Raw genomic sequence first — 26,406 nt, forward strand, 5'->3', positions numbered from 1 at the left:
AATCATGAAGAGAGACAGATGATTTTTTTTTTTTTAAAGTATCAAATGAATAAAAACCAAATTCCCAAAAAATTACACCGAGCTGAAATGCTCTCCCAAAGAAAATTTGCTGGCTTTTTTGTTTCCCTCAAACAAAAGAATACTGATTTCTCTCATACCTCAACACCCAGAATGGCTTGGCAGGACAGTAGCTGTTAGATTTACTGCTTACATGTGTGCATATAATGAGATGGCATCTTATTCCAACCTGACCGCAGGCCAAGTGCTGGCTTAACATATGCCAGAGACATGGGAAACTGCGGAGCAACAGGGAAACCCCTTAAAAGAGGAAATCCTCCAGATACCAATGAAGTGATTAACTGTTACTTTTATTCCATCACCAAATGTGTTTACATGTTTCCTGACATCATCTTCAAATCTCTCTTTTTTCATGGCAATCCTCTTTGACACAGCCAAATGCCCTTCTCTATACTGCAAGAAGCTCCTGCTATATATGACTGTACTTAGGTGTCTTCCAAGTTAGTAATGATCTTTCACCCAACTGTAAAGGGGAGACATATAGCCTGTACTTATCCAGCACAAACCCTGGGATAACCTTCTTTTTCTCCATCACCACTATTTAAAGTCATTGTTTAGAGAGGGTGACAGAGAGAGAAAAGAAAGGCTACTGCTCACTTGCAGCTTCTCAGGCTTGCTAAGAGGAAGAAGTCTGGTCTGAAATTTCAGTCCATTAAAATCCCTACAGCTCAAGAGCTTTATCTTTCTGCTGAGAAGACACCTGTCCTGCACTCACCAGCTGTGGACTGGAAATCACAATACCTCTGAATCATCGGAAGGATTTTTAGCCTGGCATCTTGCAGCAGTGAGGCACTTACGCTGTCTGTCTGTCCACACAGCTGTCTGACAGCCGCTCCTCAGCAACCATTTAACCCTTTGGTTGGTTTTGCTCATTTTTGGGTGATGGGTGATGACCTCAGCCCTTGAAAGGTCTTACCAGTTTTGCGAAAATCAATACCTGCTAATGGCAAAATATAAAAATTGGGGTCTGATTGAAGAGAAGTCAGTAGCAGCCCTAAGAAAACACGCCGGATGGACAAACAGCGGCGTGGCCCTGGCACTGGCTGACAGCTCTGCAGAAGCTCGGGGGGGTACCCGATGGGGCTGCCCTGGGAGGAGGGAGAGGGGTTTGCTGAGGACATGGCAAAACGGATCTTCAGTGAGGCTGGGCACAGATCGTCAGGAAATCAAGTTTCACTAGTCCCTCTGCTCACAGAATGAATTTGTTATTAGGACTATGGTAATGTAGGTTTATATAGGTCACTGTGACAGTAAAAAACATATCATTTTTATCTTCAGCCTGCTTGATCTTCAGCATTTTTAATCTGCAGTATCAGCCTGACTGATTTATTACTACTTATAAACCACACTGACAAGGACTTCATTTTATCTCTGTGCACAAATACCCTGTTCCTAAAATATAGAAGATGCATGTTGGCTATCTCTGTAAACAAGAGATTAGTCTCTCTTCTGATTTTGTAACATTTTCTCTCCATTTCCTCTCAAATATATATTACTGATCTAGCCTCTATCTCAGCCAATTTCTAATGTAAGAAAAATATATTGTACATTTTTTTGTTGTTTTTCATTCCTGCTGGAAATCTGGTATTTAATCCCTAAAGATACAAATCTGGATTGTCTTGCAGCATATATTCCCATTCATATCCCATTTATTCTCTATTATGGTCAACTGTATTAGCTTCCTAACATGTAGCATTGTTTTTCCTAGCCCTGACCTACCACCACCACTCCTCTGACTATGACCTTGGTTTTTACACTCACATTCAAACATAAACAATTAAAGTCTGACCTGATTCTAATAGCTACAGTGTCAAAAAAATGTATTTGGATAATATATGTTAAGGATGTAAAGGGTGGCTGCTGAATCCCACGGACTCCAGGACCCAGGGATCCCTCCTTGCTGACTGCTGCAGCCCAGCCAGGGGCACGCAGGAACTCAGGAGGTCTCCTCATCCCAGTGTGATGGACCCAGCTCCTGTCCCTCTGTTCAGGTTTGGCCAGCAGTGAAGCTGAGCATGTGTCCCAGACAGGTACACACACATACTTACACACAGAGGGCACCAAGGCAGCTGGACACACAGACTACCCGACAGACCACTGCCTTTAGCTGCACTCGCATAAAAACCAACAACCCTGACTCAAATGTTAGTAAGGCCAGTCCTGTTCCTCCTTTCTGGCTGATCAGGATTAAAGCCCTCTATGAAAACACACGTGCTCTCACTTTCCAGATTCACAGGCACACTCGCATTCACAGACCCTCAATATCAGCCCAGCCTGTAAATCCCTCTAATATTCATGCCTGAGGTCCCTCACTGGGTAAGCAGGTCTCCTACTCTCCAGCCAATCCAACCTGAAGTTTGCTAGCAAGCAGATGCGTGTGCTACACTCTCATCTCACAAGTGTTCCCACAACCATGGATTCCTTGAGCATTAGCACAGCTTCTCAGTTCACCCATGCCCAGACCCTGGGTCCCCTGTCCCCTTACCCAGCACGGGCTCGGCCCTCAAGTCCTTCCAGATGCAGGCTTCCTCCTGCTTGCCAACTAGTCCCACTTAAAATTTTCTGTACAATTATATGTACATGTGCACACAGGATTACATTAACTTGGGGGGGGGGGGGGGAGTAAACACACTTCGGTATTTACAGGTGCTGCTATTTAGACCTCTCCCGCATAAACATACACCCTGGTTCCTCCAGTTGCTGACACCTAGACCTACAAGCCTTATGGCCCACGGTCCTTCCAGTTGGGACCACCCACATCTCTCTTGCATATTGGTCTCTCTCCTTGCTGGCACCAAGACCTACGGGTCCCTTCTCCAGCTACTACCACTTAGGGCCTGCAGCACTCACACACAGGATAGAACGTGAGACTAAGCTTGCTCCTCCCCAGTCCACCCTGATCCCCACCACCACCTTTCTCCACCTTTGGCCCTTCCTCTAAACATGCCATAATAAATATTGCACAGCCACCCGTGCCTCCCTCGGACATCCCACCGCACCGAGGGCATCCTTGCCCCGCCTTCCTCCCGGTTAGAGAGCTGAGGCTGTGCCCTCCACCGCGGTGCCCAAGGGCCATCGCTAATGGCCCATCAATCAGTGACGGAAGAGCTCTGGTCTTTCTTACTGTCTCCCTTACCGCCTGCTGTTAGGTTTGTGTATCTGCGTGTTTATTTTATCACTGTCATTGTTATGTGTTATTTCTTCTAAACTAGAGAGTTTGAGCCGTATAATTTAATGAGGCGGATGCTCCCGCAATCCACATAGCCTCACATTACACACGCTGCCAGCTCTTGATGCCTGAGGTGGCTTTACGGGGGGAAAGAGACCCAGGAGTTGAGAAGTTCATGGCTAAATGGCTTTGTACTTGCAAGAGGGAACAGCCGCTGAAAAACAGGCCAGGCATCCTAGAACGACACAGAGCTACAGCATCCCATGTCTTCTTTAAAACACGGGTTTCACTCTAATCGGTTGCCGAGTTTCAATATTTCTCTGGTTTTACAATGCAAAATATGGAAGTTGATTCAGAAGATGCAAACATGTCACCAACCTGCTGTTGTGGGCAGCACAGGCAGAGATAGACAAGCAAGTACCTGATACTGCCAAAGGAGCTCACTTGAGTAAGAGGTCATCCAAGAAGTTTGGCAAGATGTAAAGGCACATCTCCCCTGCAAGTAAACTTCAGAGAATGTGTTTCCTTGCTCTCCCTTTCAGTCCTGTCAATGTTATGAGAAAATGCAATACCATTCCCAAAAGTAATCATCTTGCAGCTCCAGATCACTCCTCTCTCCTTGCCCAGAAATCCCAGGCAGGACCTGGCTCCCCTGCAAAAGTATCCGCATCAATCATGTTTAATAAAATTGTACAACAACTTGGAATTGTGAGTCAGCTATAGCGGCTGCTTGGTGAGTATTTATGTTATGTCTTGAGTGATGATCCGGAATGAGAAATTGGACTTCTCATTGTGAAAACTTATGCTGCTAATGTTATTGAATTCACCCTAAAGACCGCCCTACTGGACTACCTCCCCTTTGAACAAAAGTAATGTTGAAGTAAATGAGACATAGGTAAAACATTATGGAAAAACTTTCCAGAAGCTTGAAACTTCCCAGGAATGGCACAGTGCAGCTGCTTCTGCACTAGAACATGGGACTGGAACAGACCAGTGGTTCCCGGGGGGGAGAGATTGAATCAGGGGGTTAATACATGGAGATCAGGCTAGTAAGCTTGACTGGACTATGCTGAATAGTGGTTCTCTAAGAACCTCATCCCCCCTATGTATGAGAAGTCTTTTCTTCTCTGCAAAGCCCCATGACTGTATTCTTAGAAAATAACACTGAATTTGCAATCCAATAGACAGAAGGGTGAATGAATAGTGGATTTCAACTATCATTAGATCCTGCCGGACTTGCGCTGCTCAAGTGCCCCATTACAGCTTAGCCCTGGAGGCGTGTCTAAACTACTTCGGTCATTTGGCACTGCAGCAGACATCAGCCATGGCCATGCCCCAAGACAGACCAGCCACCCTCACAGCCTGACCCCAGGCAACCTTCCCTGTCCCCATTAGAAGCTCTCACTGGTACCCTCACAGCACGTACTGCAGGGAAATCCCCCACAAATATATCTGAGGCTTTTTGAGACAGCACATTTAAACCCTTGCGGCAAGCGACTGTAGCAAGGCTGATGTTCTCACCACAGATATTCGGGTGAAGACCAGGGTAATTTATTCACCTCAGTTCCCATGAGCAGGCTCCAGACCTGCAAGCAGTTCCTCCAGAGACCCTGATCCAACCTACTACAAATGAACAAGTGCTACCTCTAAAATCCCAGTTTATGATATTAAGGTCATGTATTCTGAATACATACTCTGTGGTCCATTTCTCACCAAACATATTCCCTACCTTTTCCATTTGTATACCTGGGTACAGTACATTACATTGCATTTGGGAATCACTAAAGCCCTATACCATGCTGCTCAGGCATACCTTAAATAGCTAATACCGTTGCACCACTCCTCTATTCCATCACTGCTACACTAAGCTGTACTATTCTTTATAACATCTGATTCTGCATCCATTTATCTATATGCGAGGAGATTAGGTTCAAAGAAAAATAAAAGATGGCACATAAGGACAGAGCACTGCACATAGATGATACACTGTTAAACTTCCTGCCCACAAGGTAAAGAAAAAACGGACAAGAAACAGGAGAAACAAAATGTTGAGTCTTCAAAAACTTCTAATCACTAAATGAATAAGGGGAAATTATTGCTTCTTTTTCTGTCCACTTTCCCATCCCTCCCTTCCTCTTTCCCTCCCTTTCCCACAAAAAAAAAAAAAAAAGAAAGAAAGAAATTAACTGCAGCAGAATCTTTGTTGTTGTTGTTGTTTTAAGCTATTAAATCATCATTTTTCCTCAAGAAACATTGATGATTTAACTGACAGTTTATTTTAAAAATAGATCAAGCCTTTGGTTGTCATGCAAGTGCTGTATTTTATCCCTAATGGAAATAATTAAGCTTACTTAAATGCATGAAGAAGCAAAGAGGAAAAAAAAACAGCTATCCATCTTATTCAAAAGTCTACCCAGTGTCTTGACCAGAAAACATAAGATTTTACACAGTGGTGCTATAAAAGCTGAAAAACAAATATTCCATTCACCGTTGTCCTTGATCATTAACAAAGGGACAGGCTTCAGGATTTATGATAGTAGCAGGTACTGCAGTGACAATCTGTATGGTTCTCTATCTTCACATTGTCCTTAAGGGTAATCTTAAAAAAAGAAAACACACACATAACAAATAATTAGGATTAGCTAGACAGTAAAAACAGCATTCTCAAGTAAAAGATGTCTGAAGCCTTTTTCTTAACCACAAGGTACATAGGTTCTTTGGGGTACATGTACTAAAATGGCCTCTGAACACCAACCTGTGAAGCTGCATCATCAGTGGCTTTCAGAGATGCAAAGAGAAGGTTTTCAATAGTGACATAGCTTGGTGTCCTTAATTTGGCACTTCTTAAAGTGTTTAATTTTCAAAAAGTGTCAAGTAACCAATCTATGAAAAATCAGGAAGTGTCCTTAGAATTTTTCATATGGGAATTATAAAAACAGAGACCACAAACACAATGAATCATTTTTGGTTTTAATCTCAACCAAATTCTAGTTGCTGCCTCAGGGCAAGTATAATGTCAGTGGTGAAGAAAAAGATCTATGCTCTACTCAGACGAAGAGCCAGGATTCAGGCAGGTTCAGCTGTAGGTGCCTATAGGTAAGCCAGGTATCTGAGCTCTCATCACAGCCAGTGGAAACCCAGCGCCCTGTTCAGCTGTTCAATGGCAGAGCCATCAACTGCCATTTGAGGTGTCACAGGGAATCCCACCAACCGCCGGGTGCCACTCTAGAAGGTCTTTTATGGGTCCTGTGTCTGCCAGCCATACACAGATGTCTTGAGTACCCCAAGATATTTCAAATGGCACCAAATCTGTGAGTGGGTAACTGAACTGAGCCTCTAGTCAACACACTCAATGAATCTCATTCAGATCATTAGAGGATAGACACCTTAGCTTGTTTCAACTAGCTCACCATTTCTTACATCAAATTTAAGGTTTCTTCACCTGGAGCTGGATCACTCCCAAAATAATTAGCTTTAGCAGACTCTCTCTTTAAAAGAACCTTCCAAGATGAGAGTATTAAATGCTCAAAGTAGTTGCACACATCTACAGTTCCCTCTTGGTTATACTATTAAAAGTAAACACAAACTCAATTAATCTAACGAGCACAAATGGTTTAGGTCCCTCATTCCCATATAAGTAATTGATAGCATTGACCAGCCACCTTCCCAGAGAACTCCTGCCTATGCAGGAAAGACACAAGGAAAATGACTAAATAAAATCTAATACACACTGCATAGCATTTAAGGGGAGGGTGCACATCCAGAAGAGTTAAAAACAAGGGGACAACAAGTTCACCACCAGAACTTCAGGTGTCACAAATCAAAGTAGTTTCACTTAAGTCAGTGACACTGCATCAATTTCACATCCCAACTGAATATCAGACTCGGTACTGGTTGACACTTTAATTTCCTCTTTAGAAAAAAGAAAGAACCCAAGCTCGAAGGATATAAATGGCAAGGATGTTTCCCTCAAATAGCTCTCCAATGTCCTCCAGCAAAAACATATCCTTTTCTATTCACTGGTTTGGGTAAACATTGCATCCTAAAACAAGCTTAAATGGGTCTCATTCACAGCCTCACCTTGGTAAAAGCCTTCGCTACGCAGCACGTTGCTTCTGATGTAATGTTCTTTGGGACAAGCATGGTCTTCTTGGACCTCATTGGAGTGGGATAGGCCCGGGAGAAACAGCACCCGGTACACTGGTAAATGGGTGCTCCTGGCTTAGAAAAGAATCTGTTCTCCCCTAGCTTGCACTCTGGACAACCTGCCATAAAAATATAAGGAAGACACTTTTACTTGGTCCCCAGCTGTATTTTCATTTTCAAAAAGAAAGGGAAAGTGCGGGCAGTGAGAGGAAGCACCAGCTGCATTCTGCTGCTCAACATATGCAGAAGAGAAAAGCGCAGGCACCGAAGCTCCCCTCTTTAGGGTCCTTCACCTCTGCAACATGCACCGGCTGTAAAACTAGAGTGTGTGGCCTTCTAGGTAAGGCACAAGCATTACTGTATCTTTTCTGGTTTTCTAACTTAATTTTGCTGACATTTGTGGAGGGTTTTTTGTACGCCTACTACACTAGCTGTCCCTAGAAAACTCCCTACTAGCTATAGTTAAATATAATTAAATATAGTTAAATATATTTAAATAGCATCAGCAGGATTTGTAGTGCTTCTTAGGCATTGCCTGTTTTCAGGCAAGACTCCGTTATCAAGAGTTTTAAAAATGCCTAGTGATCCCAAGAGTTTTGTGGCTCGCATTTTTCCATATTCAGTTTGAGGCTGAATAAAAAAACCCCCCAACCTCCAAAACACCTCTAAAATCTTCCTCATATGCCTCTTTCGTAGAATGCTACACCACCAACATCCTATATTCTAGGATCTACAGAGGAAAAATATTCTGCATATTATGAGAAGAAGCTATGGTTCTGCTTTTCCTGATGTTATGCTGCCATTTAGATCTCAGGAGTACAAGAAAACAAAATGTTCCTATTTAATAATGTTTCAAGGATTGAGATCACCCACGTCAACATGAGGACATGGTCATCTGGGAGACTCTTTACCTGAAGAAATCAAGTTTAGAGAAGAAATAGGAAGTATACTCATAGCAAAATTATCTTGATTTATTACACCTTCATATCTCAGTGTCAATAAATGCAATGGAATGATAAGATTTATGACCACATTTATAAAACGTGAAAGTTTAATTAATACTCTTTACGAACAATTGCCCTATTTCTGAACGCTGAAAGCAGCTTACCCTGCATGAGAAACTCTCCTTCTGGGAAAGCATGAAGAAGATGCAGAAATACAGACAAAACGGTCAAAGTGACAGCTGCATACTTCCCGTAGCAATCCATGATCTGTCTGGAAATACAAACACACACATTTTTAAAGGACAGTTTTGCATTGGGTCCAGTGCCAGTATCTAGGCTACACACTGATACAGCATTCAGTGCAAATAGCGGAGACAATTTAGAACTGGGATCAGAAACTGAAAGTGCAGTGTACTGATGTGCATTTTATAGGCTCAGAAAATTGACTTTATCACAATAACAAAAATGTGTTTTTCTTTCTGGCCTTTAATTTTTTTTCCTGAATATTAACATAAGCCACGGCACATAAACTTCAAATGTCATTAACTGTCTAATATTTATGGTAGACTAGATAAAGCCAGCAAATGCTTATGGAGAAGATGAAAGAATCTGCAGAATCTGGGATATGGAAACACTAATTTCAGGGAAAATAATTTCACATCAGGATGTAATTTCCTGAACCAAGGGTCACATCATTTGTCCACACACTGAAACAGCCTCAAGTTGCACCAGGAGAGGTTTAGACTGGATATTAGGAAAAATTTCTTCACTGAAAGAGTTATCAAGTACTGGAACAGGCTGCCCAGGGAAGTAGTTGAGTCACCATCCCTGGAGGTATTTAAAAGATGCATAGATGTGGTGCTCAGGGATGTGGTTTATTGGTGGAATTGGCAGTGCTAGGTTAACAGTTCGACTTGATGATCTTAAAGGTCTTTTCCAACCTAAATGACTCTATGATTCTATGGCTTCTTTCGTGCCAAAGTCCCCACAAACAGATTTTCACAGTCCTGTCCCTCAGTGGGAGAAAACTCCTCCGATGTATGTAATTAGAGAGGCACTACTACATGCTGTGCTCCAGAGCGCGCAAGGAGACGTGGTGCTGAGTGAGAACTCAGGAGGGCTTGAAACAGCCCCAGGGCCACCTGCATCGTGCAGGGTCAGGGGAGTCCCAGGAAGCTCAGCATTGCTGCAACCTTCTGGTCCAAGATTTCTTTTAAGCTTCGTTTTACTGATGCAGCAACTTGGCTTTTGGGTTTTGAGTAATAGAAAGCTGGTTTGGCAGAAACAAACCCTGGTCGGCTCAAACTTTTAAAAATCCTTTCAACAGATTAATTTTGTGCAAGAAGGTTACATGTGGCACTGCACAGCTGTCCTTCTACAGCTAGCACACGAGATGAAGTGGCCATAAATAGCATATCACATGTTCTCTGGGTAATTCAACAGAAATGCAGTTGTGTGGTTATATTTGATCCAGATCAAATCTATACCACAGGGTAATGCATATCTCTGATATGAATAACTGGGGGAACCATAACATTAAAGATGCAGAATATAAAAGTCACAACTGTATGAATATCATCCCAAATTCTCCGCTTGATTTAAAAAAAAAAAATTACTTTTTTTCATTATTATTTACAATAAGATTTCATGGTGGGAGAGGGACACACACAGAAAACCTCAGTTCTCTCCTTATCCAAACATCAGATGTACTAAGTAAGGGCTACATGCAGATCAGCAGGATGCTTTTTGGTAACGACCATAGAACCTTTAAAATTATTCTGAAGCATTTTGTACCTGCCTGGTCAGAGACAAAAAACTGGTCATAAACTGATCATAAGAAACTGCTGTTTATTTTGAGCCAGAGAACTCCTATGTGCCTGTGGCGTGGCCTGGGAGGACCTCCCATACGGGAAAGTCACGCAGGATCTGAGTTAGGCTAAAGATGCCACATGCTTTTTCATATCTTCATGTTATAAACATCTGGTCAACTAATGCTACTTTAAAAAATCTTGGATTCACCTTGGATTTCTCTCACTCAGAGAAGAGAATTTCCCCCTTAAAAATTATTTTCTTCCAAAGCATAGACCTGAGCTCTTGCTTTAGAAATGAACAGGAATTACTTATATCCCATGGTGAAGTAATTGGGTCCATGGAGAAACGAGCCATATAAAGGATGCTGAAGAATTAAATTCCCAAACTGGGGCAGCCCATGCGGGTGACAGACACAGCAGCACTCCTTCGCCCAACCTGGCTGGCCGGGGACAGCCTTGCCTTGGAGGACTGAGTTTCAGGGTCATTTTATTGCTGAGACGCAGCATATTTTAACAGGGGGACTTTCCCCACCCTTGCAGATTATCCTGTGAGGGATTCTGGGCTGAGCACTGCTCACCTTCACCCCGAGGAGATGGTCTTTGGCTGTGTCAAAGCGTTCACTGGTTCACTGGTCCCAGTTGTTCCTGACTGGCTTCAGCCAAGCACCCCAGGCACCATCCAGCAGCTCCTAATCACCAAACTATTTACCTGCCGTCTCAGAAAGGCAGGTTATCTGATCATGCAGATCTCTCCACCTCTGCAGTCGTCCCCCGGGCCATGCGTGGAGCTAACCCACAACTTGTTTGGGCTGTGCCTGAACTGCAGCGCTGACTGCACCTCCAGACTCTTGCAACTGGACCTTTTGAACAGTTTCTTCTGTGCCACCTGATCCCTTGACTTTAAAAGACTCAAACTGTCACACAAGAGCATGATGTGCTAATGACTGATGTGCAGGATAAGGCCCCAAGCTGACAACACTGCTATATACATGTTAGATACTGAAAGCTACTGTGCTTAGCAAGCAAAAAAAAAAAAAAAAAAAAAAAAAAAAAGCATTCAACATTGAATCCTTAACCACTTAAGAGTTTCTCTCCTTCCAAATACACTAGTCAATGCTGCTACTCCATGACAAATATTCTCCAGGGACAGATCAAATTGTGGCCCCAAATATTTCTAAAAATGAGGTGGCAATGAAAATATATTTTCATATATATGATATAATGCCAGCAACAATGAAATTGATCTTGAGATTTGGTGTAGAGGTTATTTAAGCATGCTCTACTGATCAGAAAAGGCACTGCCAACCCTAACCAGGAAAGATTAGAAAATCAAGTATAATTAAACAAAGATCTCTTTCACATAATGGAAACATTTCTTTGCAGATTTTGCACCTACCCAGCAGAATCGCTGCAAGGACTGCCCCAATGATGCAAACATTCAGAAAATGCCTGCTCACATCTGGAAGGAAAGGCAAACCTGAGGTGGTCCAAGGAGGGAAGCCACTCGCCTGGTTTCATTATCTGAGACTGAACCTGGAGCACTGGGATGTGTGCAAAGAGAGTTTGGATTAGCAGAGGGATGCTCCATCACTGCATAAATTCCCAGAGATATATGGGGGTGTGAGGCTGCTACGCACAGGTCAGCAGGTCTTGGTTCATTGATTAAACAGATGTACAAAAGAGTCATCAAAGGTAGCAGTTCAGATGGCAGCAGAGCACAGGCCCTACAAGGTAGCTTTGAAACCAGGAAACAAAGAGAGCTCCACCCTTCCAACAATCAGAAAAAGATCACACCCAGGCAGATGACACTGAGACCAAAGGCAGGATGACAAGACCATGGCCCTTGCCTGACTGGGGTTAGCAAAGTGGAAATAAACAAAGTTTATAAGCAAGACAGATACGTGATGCTGTCCAATGCAACGAATGAAGGCACAAAAGTGGAAACAAGCTTCTTTCTAATTAAGACAGCAAAAACTAGAGGTAAGAGACTGATCTGAAGCCCAGCTAAACTGAATGACTAAGAGGCCAAAGAGGTTGCAATTAATGGGTGGCAAGGGTTGGGTGCTGGGTACAAGTAACTTCGCCTCCTCCCTCCCACCTGCCCATGGAAGTGTTGAACACGGCTCTCAGGTTTCTGAGAAGCAGCTGCCAGCTCTCTCTGTCCTGTTCCCTCAACAAGGGTAACCTCTGTCCACAGGAAAAAGGTGGTCCTTTGCACCGTTTAGATCCACAGCCTCCTATATTCCTGCTGAACATTTTGGGAACTGAACCAAGCTCAGCCGTTATCTATGGAGTCACACTGAATAAATTGGATGGGTCCCCCCTCTCGAGCAAATAAAACTTTTTTTTAAGGTTATTTACTGTATATGCTCTTTTAAGGTTATTTACTGTATATGCTCTTTCCAGCCCCATGGAGAGGGTGTGACTGCTGGCAGATTTGCCTGCACTGGGACACAATTCCATAGTTTAATGTCAAGCACTGCTCCATCCAAGGGGGAATTCCCCTGAGCGCGAGGAGCCGGCTGGAGTGGCTCATGCACCAACACAAGACAGACAGACTTTTCCAAACGACCTGTTTCCACATCATCCTGAGCCTTTTGATAGCCCGGATGCTCCAATGGCTCTAATAAGATGCCAGCCACAGGAATAACACCACAACCCTTGGCAGATTATTTCCTGATTTCATGCTCTTTGCTGAAGGCATATCCTAATTTTTCTAAGAACACATAATGCTATGATTTGGTACATTATAAGGGTTTGAGGCAATCCCAGAGGGAAGTTGTTTAAATTACATTAACCAAAAGGGGAATTGAAATTGCCGTTTTACACTTCCTCTATTGAGTCAGACTGTCAGGCTCATACCAAAAACACCAAAGATACCTGCCAATAAAACCCAGATGTGATGTTCTGTACTCTTCCAATGTGACAGCCATTTTGCCTGACCGTCTGTCTTGGCTTTCTGACTGTGCCCATGCTGCTAAACCACTAGTGTCTACACCACTCATTTCATCTCACCATCAATTCAAATCAGAGGAATATTTTGCTCTATTAAATATTATCTTTCTTAAGGTATTGGAACACTATATAATGCATGAATTTCAGTGGCTCTTTGGAAAGATGGTAATTTTAAGTCTTCCCCAGAAGTTAAAGTCCCACCTTATTATTTACAGTATCCTGTCTTATGCTGTAAATATGTTATCAATCAGATTATCAATTACAAAGACAGGCGATCATCTGTATTTTTAAAGAGGTCTTCTGTTCAGGTATGTGGGGGACTCTGTGGATGCCTTTACATTCATCAGAATCCCTCGTCTAACTCTGTGGTCTATGTCCTGGCCCAGACACGCAAGCAAGCTCTGTTCAACAGGCATCCTTCTTACCGATTGTATGAAATAACCTAATGTTTTCAGCAACAATTTGGGACATCCCTCTATACTTTTTCATAGGGTGACAGCAGTTAAACACTTTGCACATTATGTTCATTTCTTTCTGGAATGCTTGGCCACGAGGTACGACTGTGTCACAGCAATGATGAACTACAATTGCCAGGGCTTCACTTGCAGCCCAGTGGCATGTATAAAGTAAAGTAACCTGCGAGCAGAACATTGAAAACTGAGAAATCTTCACTAACATTTTTTTTCCCTTCTCTTAAGCTTAAGATATTTAATTGTGACTGGCAATTTAAAGACTCTAAAAGATGTGTTAGTACCACAGGTTGTGTAACATTTGATTTTGACAGCACCACCATTCACCAGGAGAAAAACACAAAATTACTGATGAGGAATTACCAGACCCAATCACAAATCACAAAATATCAACATTTAGCTGTAATAAAATTCTAGAACCTTGTTTTCTCTTACTTCCAAAGCTAGTTTAACCCCAAGAACTGATATTTGAGTTCCAAAGCAACCTTTAAATTAATTTTCAAAGCAAAAACTTTGACAGAATGGAAAGAGAAGAAAGCATTTGAAGAGAGGAGAAAGAGAATTGCCAAAAATATGTAATTTTTCCTCTCTAACAGTAAAAAAAAAAAGTAAAAATATATTACCTCCTTTGTTCTACAAAAATAAATCAGACAGCTGAGAAGCTGCAGGATGGTGTTTGAAGGTGAGCTGTCCTCGATGCTTGGATGTACGTTCCCGAAACTGATGTATGAAAAAGTTGCATCTTTCTTTTATAGAAGTAAAGCTAGATCATATTTCTCGCCCACATCTAAGCCATAGGATCAACTGTACATTTTATCTAATGACTGAACATTACTTTATGTAATTACCAGCCCACCATGCTGATCTTATCTTCAACTTGACTTTCATAAAGATTATATTTTTCTTATATAATGAAAGAAAGGTCAGCTTGCGAGCACAAACTCAGTGCTGTATGAGTTTCCTGGGGAACTCAAATATCGAGCATCCAGTCATTTGCTGCAGTTTTCACTGAACAGAATCTGATTTTTAAAAAGGAAAAGTTACTAAGGTTTCCTAATGCTTCTGGAATTAAATTAAACTGGAGAATAATATTAAAAAGAAAAAAACCCAACAAACCAAAACCAAACATAAAACACTTCTACAGCAATGGCATTGTTTTAGCAAAGAATAAGAAAATAAAGAGCAACAGAGATCTATACAAACATTTAAAAGAATAACCTCCATTTGAATTTAATGCCTAGAGAATGAATGCATGGATAAATATAGAAGGATTACTTTTATAAAGATAAGATTTCTGGTAAGATCTCATCTTGTTTTTAGAGTAAAGCTAATGCAATGGAGGCCCTTCTGAAAACTGCACCACAGTGCAGATTTTTAAGGTTTAGGGGCTTGTAAGTCCTCAATATTAAGTGACCAAGTCTGTGTTGATGCTGGCTAAATAAGACAGGTCCCGGTCTGCCTTCTGGCACAGAGGCCAAGCTGCACAGCAGGACTTGCATTCGCTCAACTCTTCCCTTCCCCTTCCCAAAGAGGAGGCGCACATCCAAACCGGCAACAGCCCCTGGCAATGCAGACAGTCCTGGGTCAGTGCTCAAGGCCATTCCTGCAACCCTATCATGTTTTTAAGTCCTGGAGACTTGAGGGAGATTCACTTCAGATGTCAGAAGTTCACTTCAGAAGTTAACTGCCTAAACCTGAGTTACTCGCTCTAGGCTGCCTTTATAGCCAATAAAGAGAAATAGCCCTAAACATCTATTTCAATACAAGATTAAGTCACTTTTCCAGTGAACGTATTTTTCACCATTGAGAGCCCAGGGTAACTCACTCGGACTGCTCACTGTCCTACCCTTAGAGATTCACAAATATACCATAGCTTTAAGAAACTCCTGAACATCCAAAGGCTTAAATTACTTTTTAAGCACCTACTTTTTGTCACTCACTGTTGGAGATGTAATATTGAAAAAGACCCCTATAGCTTCTCATGTTCTTATGAAAATGAGCCTTTGATTGGCAATTCAATTAGTCTCTTTCAAAATGCTTATTGTATAGTTGGATTTGATGAATCGTACCTGTCCAGATTTCTGTCATTCAGTTTTCTTGTCCCTTGTCTTGACTCTCTTTTTAATAACAGCAGCACTCTCAGACCTTATCACCTCTGCCTTCACTAACATCCTCATCTGCTTCAAGGTGTCGGACACCTTTTTCTCTTCTATTTGTTCAACTAATCACTGTAACAAAGTTAAACTCAAACCAATTGTCCCCAGCCTACACTTGGCTTGAAATTGGCTTCTGTTTCAAAACTGAAGATGGATTTCTGCACCTGGAAGCTTGTCTGGTTTTTATCCAACAATATGAGCCGGTCTAATAAAAGATAAATAAAAGAAGTCTCTCTCCCTACAATCTTGCTTCATTTAATAACAAAAGTATAAGGTTGAAATTTGAAAGATATTGGTAAACATAGTTTGCTGAAAAATATTCCTCTGGAAGACAGAAGCTTAACATTTCTTGTCATTCAAAACAAAATTGATGAAAATTGCTGAAGTTTATAGAGTGCTTCTGACTTGGCTCTGTCCTGCCCATTTCATACTCACCCCAGCTTTCCCAGTCCTACGAGAAACCCAGAATGACTTGTGATGCTTCACAAAAAACAGAAAACTATCTTCATCATCAGGAAAATAAGTAATGATTGTATTGTATATTCATATTTGGTACTTATTTACCTATGTATTGTAGCATGTCATCAACTAGTAAAAAGGAAATGCTATAGAAAATAGTTCTTTCATAAGAAGGACTCAAGCACAGTGACAATGTTACCCAAAGAGCATAAAAGAAAAATAAAAGTGCCCACAACCTGGTACTCTTTTCCTATCAGAATGTATTAGGAATAAATCTTGTGAAGTCAATGGAATTACACTGGTATAAAAGATAGTTTAAAAAAAGCTCCCATTTTTATTAAGAGGATTTCTTACTTTAGCCGCTCCAAATCTCCAACTAAAAATACTTGGTCAAATCTGTCTTAATGTGTGACTGAATGAGAAATGAGAGAATGTGGCTCAATGGTTTAGAGGGGGAAAAAAACCCTCTAGTTTATTAAACAGAGTATTCTTAAATCTCTTAGCAATACTCTCACAGGTTTTTGCTACACTCTGATGTTATGATTTTATGCTCTATGTAAGTATATGGATGAAAAGATAGGTAAATATATACACCAAACTGGACCATCGAATACGTTTTGCCAAGATCACTATTTTGTTTCCTATTTGAAGGAGCTGAAAAAGCCATTCTGAGGTGGAAAAAGGCAACAAACTGCTAAAATTTTGAAGTTTCTTTGAAGCCACTATGTTCCTAAATTGGTCTGCGACCCTATTAAAGAACATAAGTAAAACTAAATATAGCACTTGTTACGACTGAAATCAGTGTGAGTTCAGCACCTAAATATTATTCGGAGTTTCAGAACTTTTGGCTCTTTTGTAGGAGCTCCTTCTCTGGCTTTCTCTGGAAAGGAGAGTTCATGTCTCTTCCCTTGCTCCGCCAGATGCTGTCTCAGGGTATCTGTCCTACTTCCCTACTTAGTGATATCTGCTTATCTACAGGCTGCTTCCTGATGCTGCCTCTTCCTTGCTAGAGGAAAGCTCTTCTACTTTGCCACTCAGCACTGACAGTTCTGGGCATCCCCCAGCACTGTCAGTAAAAGAAGGGAAAAGGGCTCCTATGCTTCAGAAAATAAACTGTTCTATTCAAAAATAACTTCACTTAATCACTAAACAGACAGACACACCCCAAGCGTGGTCACAGATTAGCACTATTAAACAGAATCTACCCACTTTTAATAAGGTTTGCTATACCTTACCCCAGCAGAAAATATAGTACAGAGCACATCTACTTTTTTTTTTTTTTAATCACTGCTGCATTCATCAGAACCATTCCTCCCTTCTTTCTTGGTTTTCCTATTCCTTGTAGATAAGCAAATGAGAAGAAACAACCTTTAAAACTATGTTCTGACAGCATTTTTGGCTTGGATGGACAAGGAGGTTGAGTTCTGTGGGATTATTTTTTTTTTAATAATAATTAAATCACATTTCAGAACTTCCTCCAAAATCCACCCTTCATCATTCATGCAAACTCAGAAAACCGCAGCCCCCCCATCTGAGAATGGAATGGCTCAGCAAATGCCAGAAACTCCTTTTTCCTTCTCCCTTGCAATCTTTGAATACCTCCTTGGCTTCTTTGTCCAGCCCTGCCCTACAAGCTGACACAGCACCCACAAGTCCAAGCCTGCACCAGACCCTACATCAAAAGGCATCCTGAAGCACTGGTACTATCTCTTGCATTTTGGGTGTCACTTCCTTCATTTCTCATGTTATCTTCCAGGCGTCCCAGGGGGAGAGAGGCTCCCACATACCACAAACTGCTCTGCACTGACGCAAATAAATTATCAGAGTTGCTGAAGAGAGATAACAATGAAAGGCCCCACCAGAATGAGTGAGAGCATATGCTGGAGAGAAAAAAATGCTGGGGAGTTGAGGAAGAAAGAAGTAATTTGAGTATTAAACAAAAAAGATATGCAGGTATTTCAATATTTCACTGAGTCTCCCTACTCCTTCACAGTTGCCATCCATCTATTCCCAGAGACAGTAATACCAGCTCAGTAGATCCACACTTAAACAAGGCTCCCCAAAGCAACAGAAAATACAGACATACACCATCTTGAAGTCAAGTCTGCTGAAATATTTCATACCGTATTATGCGGAGAGTGAAAGTCAAGTTTTCTGTTCTTTTACAGATGTTTTCAACTGATTACCTAAAATTATCTCCCAAAGCAATACTTTTTGGCCTCATCCCCCTTCGCTTGAAATCAATGGGAGTCCTGCCATTATTTCAAATGATGCTGGATCAGGACTTTTAAGATTAGCTATTACTGTTCTCAAGCTTCAGCCAAACATTGATTATTCTGAGATAATAAGGCTTTCGGTACTTATTGCGCATAAATAATTGACTGCAAAGCCTCTCTTATGCTAAAACCATAGTGTAAAGAGGGTTCACTAAAACATCTTTTTTGTTTGTTTACTTTTTAAAGGAATTAATATTACAGATGATGGCACTTCAGAAATATGTGCAATAATCATTATTTCACCAAAGCTAAGTAAATAATGTGCCTCTGAAGAAAAATAGTAAGATTATAATGAATACATACACTTTTTTCCCTTTTTTAACTGTAACTTGTCAAGGTCAAAATGTTTAATCATGGCATGTTATCAGACAATTTATGGTACTAACAGGATGATGGCCTCTGTTTAGCTCTGTTTTCATGCTTCTTTTTGGAATAGGTTTGTTTGAAATCCAATTTCTTTGAGCAAAATTAGAATAGATAATATTACAACTGTCACAGCATTGTGGAACAGCAAACAAAATGTCATTAATGTGTAGGTTTGACCTCAAGGGCTTTAGAGATTGTATTTCAATATTACTTTTCTCTACTTTCAATTAATAAAAGTAACTACACCTCATATAATGACTAAACCAGCTCAGAAGGTCAGGAAGGACTTTTCCTGTTAAGTATAATGTTGCTCAGTTGAAGTAACCAGGTTTATTAGTCTCCTGAAACATCAAGTTCTTATTATCAGGCAGAGGTAAAACAGACTAGACTAGATAGACTACTGATCAAACTGATTATGTCAGTGAATATGTTCCTGCACTGTAAGGGTAGATAGACCACGAGAGAGAGATAATGCAGCCTTACTTTAAACATATTTCAGTATTTAGCTTTTTTCATGGGGAAAAAAATTACCATATGAATGGATCATTGCATGTCAGGTTTAGATCTGATAAATAGCCATGTAAAAGTGAAATGTATACTTCTAATGCAGGCAAAAACAAAGAAGCCTGATCAATAATGCAGGATGTCTCATTTATACAACTAGCAATTTCAGCAACTCTTATTATCTAATAGAGAAATAATTGTTCAGGCAATTAGCTATTATCTTTCTCTAGCCCCAAATCTGAACACTTTCATGTGCTCGCTGTATCACCTCTTCTATTAGTAGAAATTTCTATTATAAATTGCTTTCACATTTCATAGAACTGTATTTCTTAATTTTTACAAATGAAAGCAGAAAAAAACACTGAAGTTCATCAAATTCTGATCAAATCACAGCAAGCAAGTAGCCTACAGTGCTGATAAAAAAAAAAAAAAGAAAAAAAAAGAAAAAGCACTGACATCATAGAAATGTAGCTGGAGAACAGATTCTGAAGAAAACAGCTTATTTCTATCACATTACCAGGAGGCTTGTAACCAGGTTGCTGTTACCCTCTCTACTGTCACTGCACAGAGAAACCTGGCTGCCAAGTCATTCAGCTGAATAAAAAATTCACTGGACTTACGATCCGTATTGCAGCAGCACCCAAGAAACCCACACTGAGACCAAGCAGAGATGGTCCCCTACCCCAGAGAACTCTCCATCTTGTACTGGGTTTGGAGGAGTAAATTAATTCCTCCAAACTCCTCCTGTTCCACCCACCTGGGCTTTTTTCTGAAAACGTCAGATCTCAAACTGGTGATGTTCTGGGCTTCACCAAAATTTCCTGATGAGGTTCTAGCTCTACATAATGCAGCAGGTCAGTTGCCATACTCACAGTGGTCTCTTCTGATCAGCACATCCAAGCAACCCCTTCACCTGCAGCCACCACCTGCCCCTCTGGAGGAACTGTGCGTAGCATATGTTTCATATTTGTGAGAGACTTTCAGAGAAACAAATGAAGGGAATTATATGTGGTATTTGGTTATCAATGTGACTCAGCGCATGGAAAATGGACCAGTGTGGTTATAATTAATGCCATATTGGAAAGTAAAGCAGGCCAATATCGCCCACCTCCATACAGTTACCTTTCAGAAATAAAAAGGGCTTATATTTACATAATAACACTTCAACATATATCTTATGGTACTTTGAAGGCTGGATATTGAGAGTTTATTTCTCACGTCATTGAAATGTAGCCACTCTCAAGAGGCAGAACTGTAGCCGTTTGCTGCCAGCAACATTACACGGCTGTCCTCAGAGGGCCAGCAATGAATCATAGTAACGTCTCAAATTTAAGCTAAATGTCTATCTAAGTAGACTGTAAAGGTCTAAGCTATAAATCTGGGGAGAGGGAGAGGGCAGGGAAGGAGGTCCAAAAACCAGTAAAAATTTTGAAGTTGCTATTTTATACAATTTTGTGGTCCAGGCTATTTCTTAAGCTAAGCTTAGATTACAAAAGGAAAGAGCTGAGAAAGGGCTAAATAAAATCTCCTAGTTCAAATGGTCTAGATGGTGTATGCGTCCTCTTTCCAGACATAAGAAATACAGTGGCAAATGCTTTAGAAGATCGCTCCCTGCTTCAATGCTCAGGAATTATTTTGTTCATGCAAACTTCTATGTGTGCTTCAATAACAAGCTGTCAAGAAGTACAGGTTGTTGATATTTTACCTTTGCACAAGTGCACAGAAAATATACCATAGTGGGATTAAATTCCCCCAACTTTAGATCTCTGAAGTCCCTTGGCCAATGTCCAAACTGGTTACTCTGGCTACCTCTACAGTCAATGGGAGGAAAGGGGCATTTTCAGGGTGCAGTTCACCTAGTGTATCTTAGCACCCTTCTTGGAATTAAATGGGTGATGCCTTACAATTGCTTGTTTTTCTCCACTGGCTACAGATGGAGTCAAGAAAACTGGCTTAGATAGATAGCCATATCCATATTTTAGATGTCTACACATGACCAGATGAATCCAGACATTTTATGACTAATATGCCAGGGATACAATCATACTTTTTTTTTTTTTTTTTACACTTAGACAAACTGAGGTATGTGCTGTTTCCCAAGTGCTCTGTAACTTCCTACAGCCCATCCAGGAAGTTAGGAAAGGGAGGAAGTTGAGAATTGATCTTCTCTATTAATTGCCTCCTAGATTCTTTCCCTTTGTCTGTGCTCATTTGTCGTCCTTGTCTTATTTGGTATTTAGCTTGAAAATTCTCCGAAGCAAAGGCTATCCTTTTATTCAAACTATTTTTATTCATGACTAGGGCTCCTAGACAGTATAGCTATTACAGACCAACACTCTGCTTGCTTGATACTGAGGGGAATGCACTGCATCATTTTAAAGGATGGTACAGCAAGTGCAGCTGCTGTGATGATAATAAGCAGACTTTCAGAAGCATAATCACCTTCCCAAAGCTGTTCCTGGGAGGGATAACTTCACAGAGACCTAGAGTCTGATAGCAAAGCCCACAGCCTAACACAAAACACATTTAACAGTACTCGTTTCGATTTCACAGAAATATGTATTGAGCTCCTTCAGCGTTTCAAGCCTTTGGTACAGGCAGATACCCAGAGACTGATGAAAAACTATGCTGGTAAGTGCCGCAAGCTCCAGCTTCAGGATGTTGATGTCTTTCTCAGGAGTGCACTACACACTACTCCAAGAAGGCAGCTCAAGCTTTTGGCTAGCAAGCTAATAGAAACATTTCAAAGCCACCATTCATTAACTGACTGTATTGTTTTCCTGGGAATATTCTTTAGAGTTGCTTTGGTATTTTTAAAAACATTTTAAATGCCATATCTAAATGTTAGATGGGAAATTCAGAGATAGCACAAGTTTCATAGTTCTATTGGCTAGTACCAAATACTACCAAGTAAAGTATCAGTAGGTAACAAATGTTAATATTTGATATGCCTTATCAAGCTTAAACAGGCATTCTTTATTTTAAACAGGGCTTCACTGTAGCATTGAAGCAGCAGAGCACACTGGCCAGTGAAACCAGATTTGCTGCTGATTGATATGCTGCAGAACATGGCAATACAACTGATTCATTACAGCAAATAAGGTCACGAGTTTGCCATTGATTTATTGGTTTAAAGGGTCGCGTGTGTGAAATCAGCTTGCTCTGACAGTGAAAAGTAAAGCTCAGTGCCAATGTCTTTGTGTTTTAACAGTTTCCTAGCTGTCTGCTTTAGCTCTTTCACCGATATTGCTTTAACGTGCAGTGAAACAGAGGAAGCAATGCCCTTGGGAACTTTTTCAGCCCTGATATGCATAGTGGTATGCTTTAAAAAGCTCTTTTAAGCAAATCATGAATTAGGACTCATAGACACACATATGATCAGTAGTCCTCAGAGCAAAACATCACAGAATTCCTCTGTGCAAACGACCAGGACAGGGAACATAGTGAGTGGTTTCCTGGGGTATACAAGAGAGTCCTCTGTGCCTGCCTCCAATTTACTTTAGAGTTACCCATCCTGCTGCCTGCGAACCACTGCTGGGTCACAGGATATCTGGATGGTGGTCTAGAAAATATTTGCAAGAAGTTTAAACCCGATGCACATGCTTACCCTCCCACTCAGCCAAATCCTGCATACAAAGTTGCAATCGGTACCATCTACAAATGAGGAATGAGCAAATACTAACCACGGAGAATGTGATTCATCAGTCTAGCAAATTAAAGTCTAACAAAATAAGACTGAATGCAGATGAAAGAGTGGGGAAGAGAAATGAGAAAAAGCAACCATGGTTATGAACTGATACTTTCATTATTTATCATTTTTGGAATGTATCTTTGAGGGTATGGCTACACATATTCTGCAATATTTACCTGAATAAGCCTGAGATTTATCTGATCGAACGTAGGCAATTGCAATGCCATACAGACACCTGAGCTGACTGTCTAGATTCCTGCAGAATCAAAAGAGAAAAAAAAAGGCATTTTTAGACCTATTTTTGACAACTACCTCAGGACAAGATGCACTGGCCACTTTCCTTGGTTATAAGAGGAACCTAGACAACTAGCTCAGAGGTAGGCATCTACAGCTGCACTGCAGATTCTTACATTTGGCCAGATAAAATTCACAGCAAGCCCCAAAAGACCAAAGCCTCACTTTCTAGCAGCCTGCCTAAATTTACTCTATCTGTTCCCTATTTCAACCACCACAGCTTTTCACAGACACTGAGCTTCTGAAAGCAAATTAAAAAAGGCCAAGGAGGGCATCAAGGCAGGATTTAGAGGCATCCTGCAGGCACCAACTGGCGCCAGTACATCCACGGCGCAGTACGACCCTGTATGAACACACCAGCTCGGTCCCAAAAGAAGTAGAGACACAGCAGCATGCTGCCACATCTGAATTACTGTCACCAGAGTCACAGAGATATCCCGGTGCAAATGTATTGCTCCTGTACTCGGGACCAGCAGAGCTCAGGTGCTTCTGCATGTGCTTCCCTGCTCGGCGTGGAGCTCACCGGATCAATCTGCCCGAGGCCAAAGACAAGACTCGGTCCTTGAGGCTAGGCTGGCACACACCCTACTTTAACACCTCGGCACGCAACGTGCTCCACACCCAGCGGTGACTACGCTCACCTCTGCTCTCCTTTCCCATCAACACACTCTCCTTCTATCACAGTATGCAGAGAGGGAGATAATTTCCAACAGCAAGCAGACATTCAAATACAGTTTAGGGCAGGGGATCACACTAGGCCCCCGACTGAGCAGTCTGCGGTTGTTTGCAGAGCAGCCACTGGTGTGAAGTCTCGTTAACTTTGGTAATGTAGCAAGTCCCAGTGATTTCAGAAGCATTTAATCATGTACTTACACGTTGGCTGAGCAGGGGTGTACATAAGCACATATGCTTTGCTGATTACAACAATTTTTTTGACACTAAGCATACACACTGCAGAATGGTATCGGGATTGTCAAGTACAAGCTTAGAGAGCCCAGCCCTTGATCCCATGATACTTAGGGGGGAAAAAAAAATGTTAGAGGTGTTTAAGTTAGTGGGCTGTGACGAACTTCACCACGAATGTTCAGACTACTAGCTGAAGTAATGTTTGAATCATTGATGATCAAGAAATATTAGTAAGCAAGGAAGGTTCAATCCCTAGAAAAATATAACTGTAATACTTGTTTTTAAAAGAGAGGATAAAGGACTTAGAGCATTTTATATCTGTCAACCTAACTTTTATCCCTTGAAACAGAACAAATTATTAAATGAAGAATTTGTAAATACCCAGAAGATGATGATAATGATTAAAAAACTGTCAAAATGGGTTTGTCATGAAAAGAATCATATCAATTGATGTTAATCTCCTTCTCTGACAGGGTAATTGCTCTAGCAAATAAGTGCAAATAGCAGATATGATGCATCTTGACAATGACAAGCTTTTGACACTGTCCCACACCACATTTTCCTAAGTAAGCCACGACAGTGCATTCCAGAGGTAATTAGCAACCCGGTAGGTGCACAACATTTGAAAAATTATTCTCAAAGTGCAGTAATTGATGGTTTGCTGTTGATCTGGGAATGTTTCTCCAGAGGACAGCTACAGGAGGCCAGTTTTATTCCCCACTTTCATTAACAACCTGGGCAATGGCACATGGGTGCGCTGCCACAGTTTGGTGGTGATATCAGGTTGAAGTTGCAAAGTGCTTTGAAGGATGGAAATAGCACTGAAAACAGGCCTCAAAAATTCAAGAAGCAGCCTAAAGTCATCAGACAAAATACAAACCAGATAACGCTTTGGAAAGAGAAATCTAATGAGGGAAGAAAATTAAATATAGAATAGGAAACGACTACATAAGCAAAAAACAATGCGGGAGATCACAAACTAAAGAGTCAACAATGTAATAGATGGCACAAAGAGTAGTTATTCCACTTAACTCAGCTTTGGCAAAGTCCCAGCAAGCATAGTACAGGGTTCGGCGTTGGTCACTGTACTCCAAGAAAGATAATGGCAATCCATTGCGGGGGAAGTATGACAGCAAGGAGAGTTTAGGAAATACCAACTGTGAGGAAGGCTGAAGGAACAGAGTTTATGTGTCTTAGAAATACAGCAGTAAATCGAGAAATTAAGAGATCAAGGTGGAACATTATAGCAGCACTCCAAAATGTAGGAAGCTGTCATGAAAGATTTGGTGGCCATTGTTCCACTGTGACAACTAGAGGAAGGACAAAGGTCAGATGAATTTGCAGCAGAGATTTAAGTTGGGTATTATGAATCCATTCAAACAGTTAGGATTGTGAAGCATTGAAACCAGCTATTTCAGAGGCTGTGAAATCTTCCCTCCAGAAGTACTGATCCTACTCCTTTTGAAATAGCACATAGCAAAATTGTTTATATGAATAATAAAAACACTAAAGGTGTACGGGCCCATCAGTGAGTTTGAAAGGTCTGTTTGGCCTGTGTAAGCCAAAAGTTACTCAGTTCCTAATAACTCTACATTATTGCAATTCCACATTGCAACGATTCAATGTTTCTGTAAGCATGGGTTTGAATGGCAACAGGATCAGACCTACATTTTTCCTTACACAATGGTGCCTAAGTAATGGAATGCGTGTCTCAGATCTTTTAATGTAACATAATTTAATGCAGTTTTTGTATTTGAATAGTACGCATAAATCACTGCAAAAAGAACTGCTATCTCACTGTAAGAAGAGAGCTACTAAACTGTGTGTCCTAGACAAAGGAAATATTTTTCAAGTAGTTTGCCTCAGGGGGGATTTAACGGAGGAAGTTAAAGCATTCCAGCAAGAATCTCCATCACTATAATACCAGTGGATTAATTGTAAGTAAAGCTAAAGCTATGAGTGAGTAAAATTTGCAGCATAAGGAATGTTGATGAAAAGTGTGGGATGGCTGTTGAAGATAAATGCATCATTTGAAATGAATTTTAATTAAAAATGGTTATATTTTTTCAGCATTTTGTTATTTCCAGGACTAACTCTCAGTATGAGTTTTTCATTTGATTCCAAGAAATCATTTTTGAATCAAGAATTCATTACATTTCCCCCTTTTCATTTTCACTGCAG

The 26,406-nt window shown here is 41.0% G+C and overlaps 1 protein-coding gene across 2 annotated transcripts; it reads right to left on the minus strand.

Annotated features, from left to right (window-relative positions):
- Positions 1-5,519: 5,519 nt before the first annotated feature.
- On the minus strand, positions 5,520-24,333 carry CGA (glycoprotein hormones, alpha polypeptide). 2 transcript variants are annotated; one of them, XM_010302359.2, is made up of 4 exons: positions 24,193-24,333; positions 8,502-8,604; positions 7,328-7,512; positions 5,520-5,846 (listed from the first exon to the last, which is right to left on the minus strand). In XM_010302359.2, exons 1-4 carry the CDS (start codon positions 24,223-24,225, stop codon positions 5,769-5,771), a joined length of 399 nt encoding a protein of 132 aa, XP_010300661.2. In that variant the 5' UTR covers positions 24,226-24,333; the 3' UTR covers positions 5,520-5,768. The 2 variants fall into 2 exon arrangements, with proteins under 2 accessions (XP_010300661.2, XP_075606168.1); XM_075750053.1 differs by having other exon boundaries at positions 8,502-8,608.
- Positions 24,334-26,406: the final 2,073 nt, after the last annotated feature.

The sequence above is a fragment of the Balearica regulorum genome, chromosome 3 (genome assembly GCF_011004875.1).
Source record: "Balearica regulorum gibbericeps isolate bBalReg1 chromosome 3, bBalReg1.pri, whole genome shotgun sequence".
Classification (NCBI taxonomy): domain Eukaryota; kingdom Metazoa; phylum Chordata; class Aves; order Gruiformes; family Gruidae; genus Balearica; species Balearica regulorum.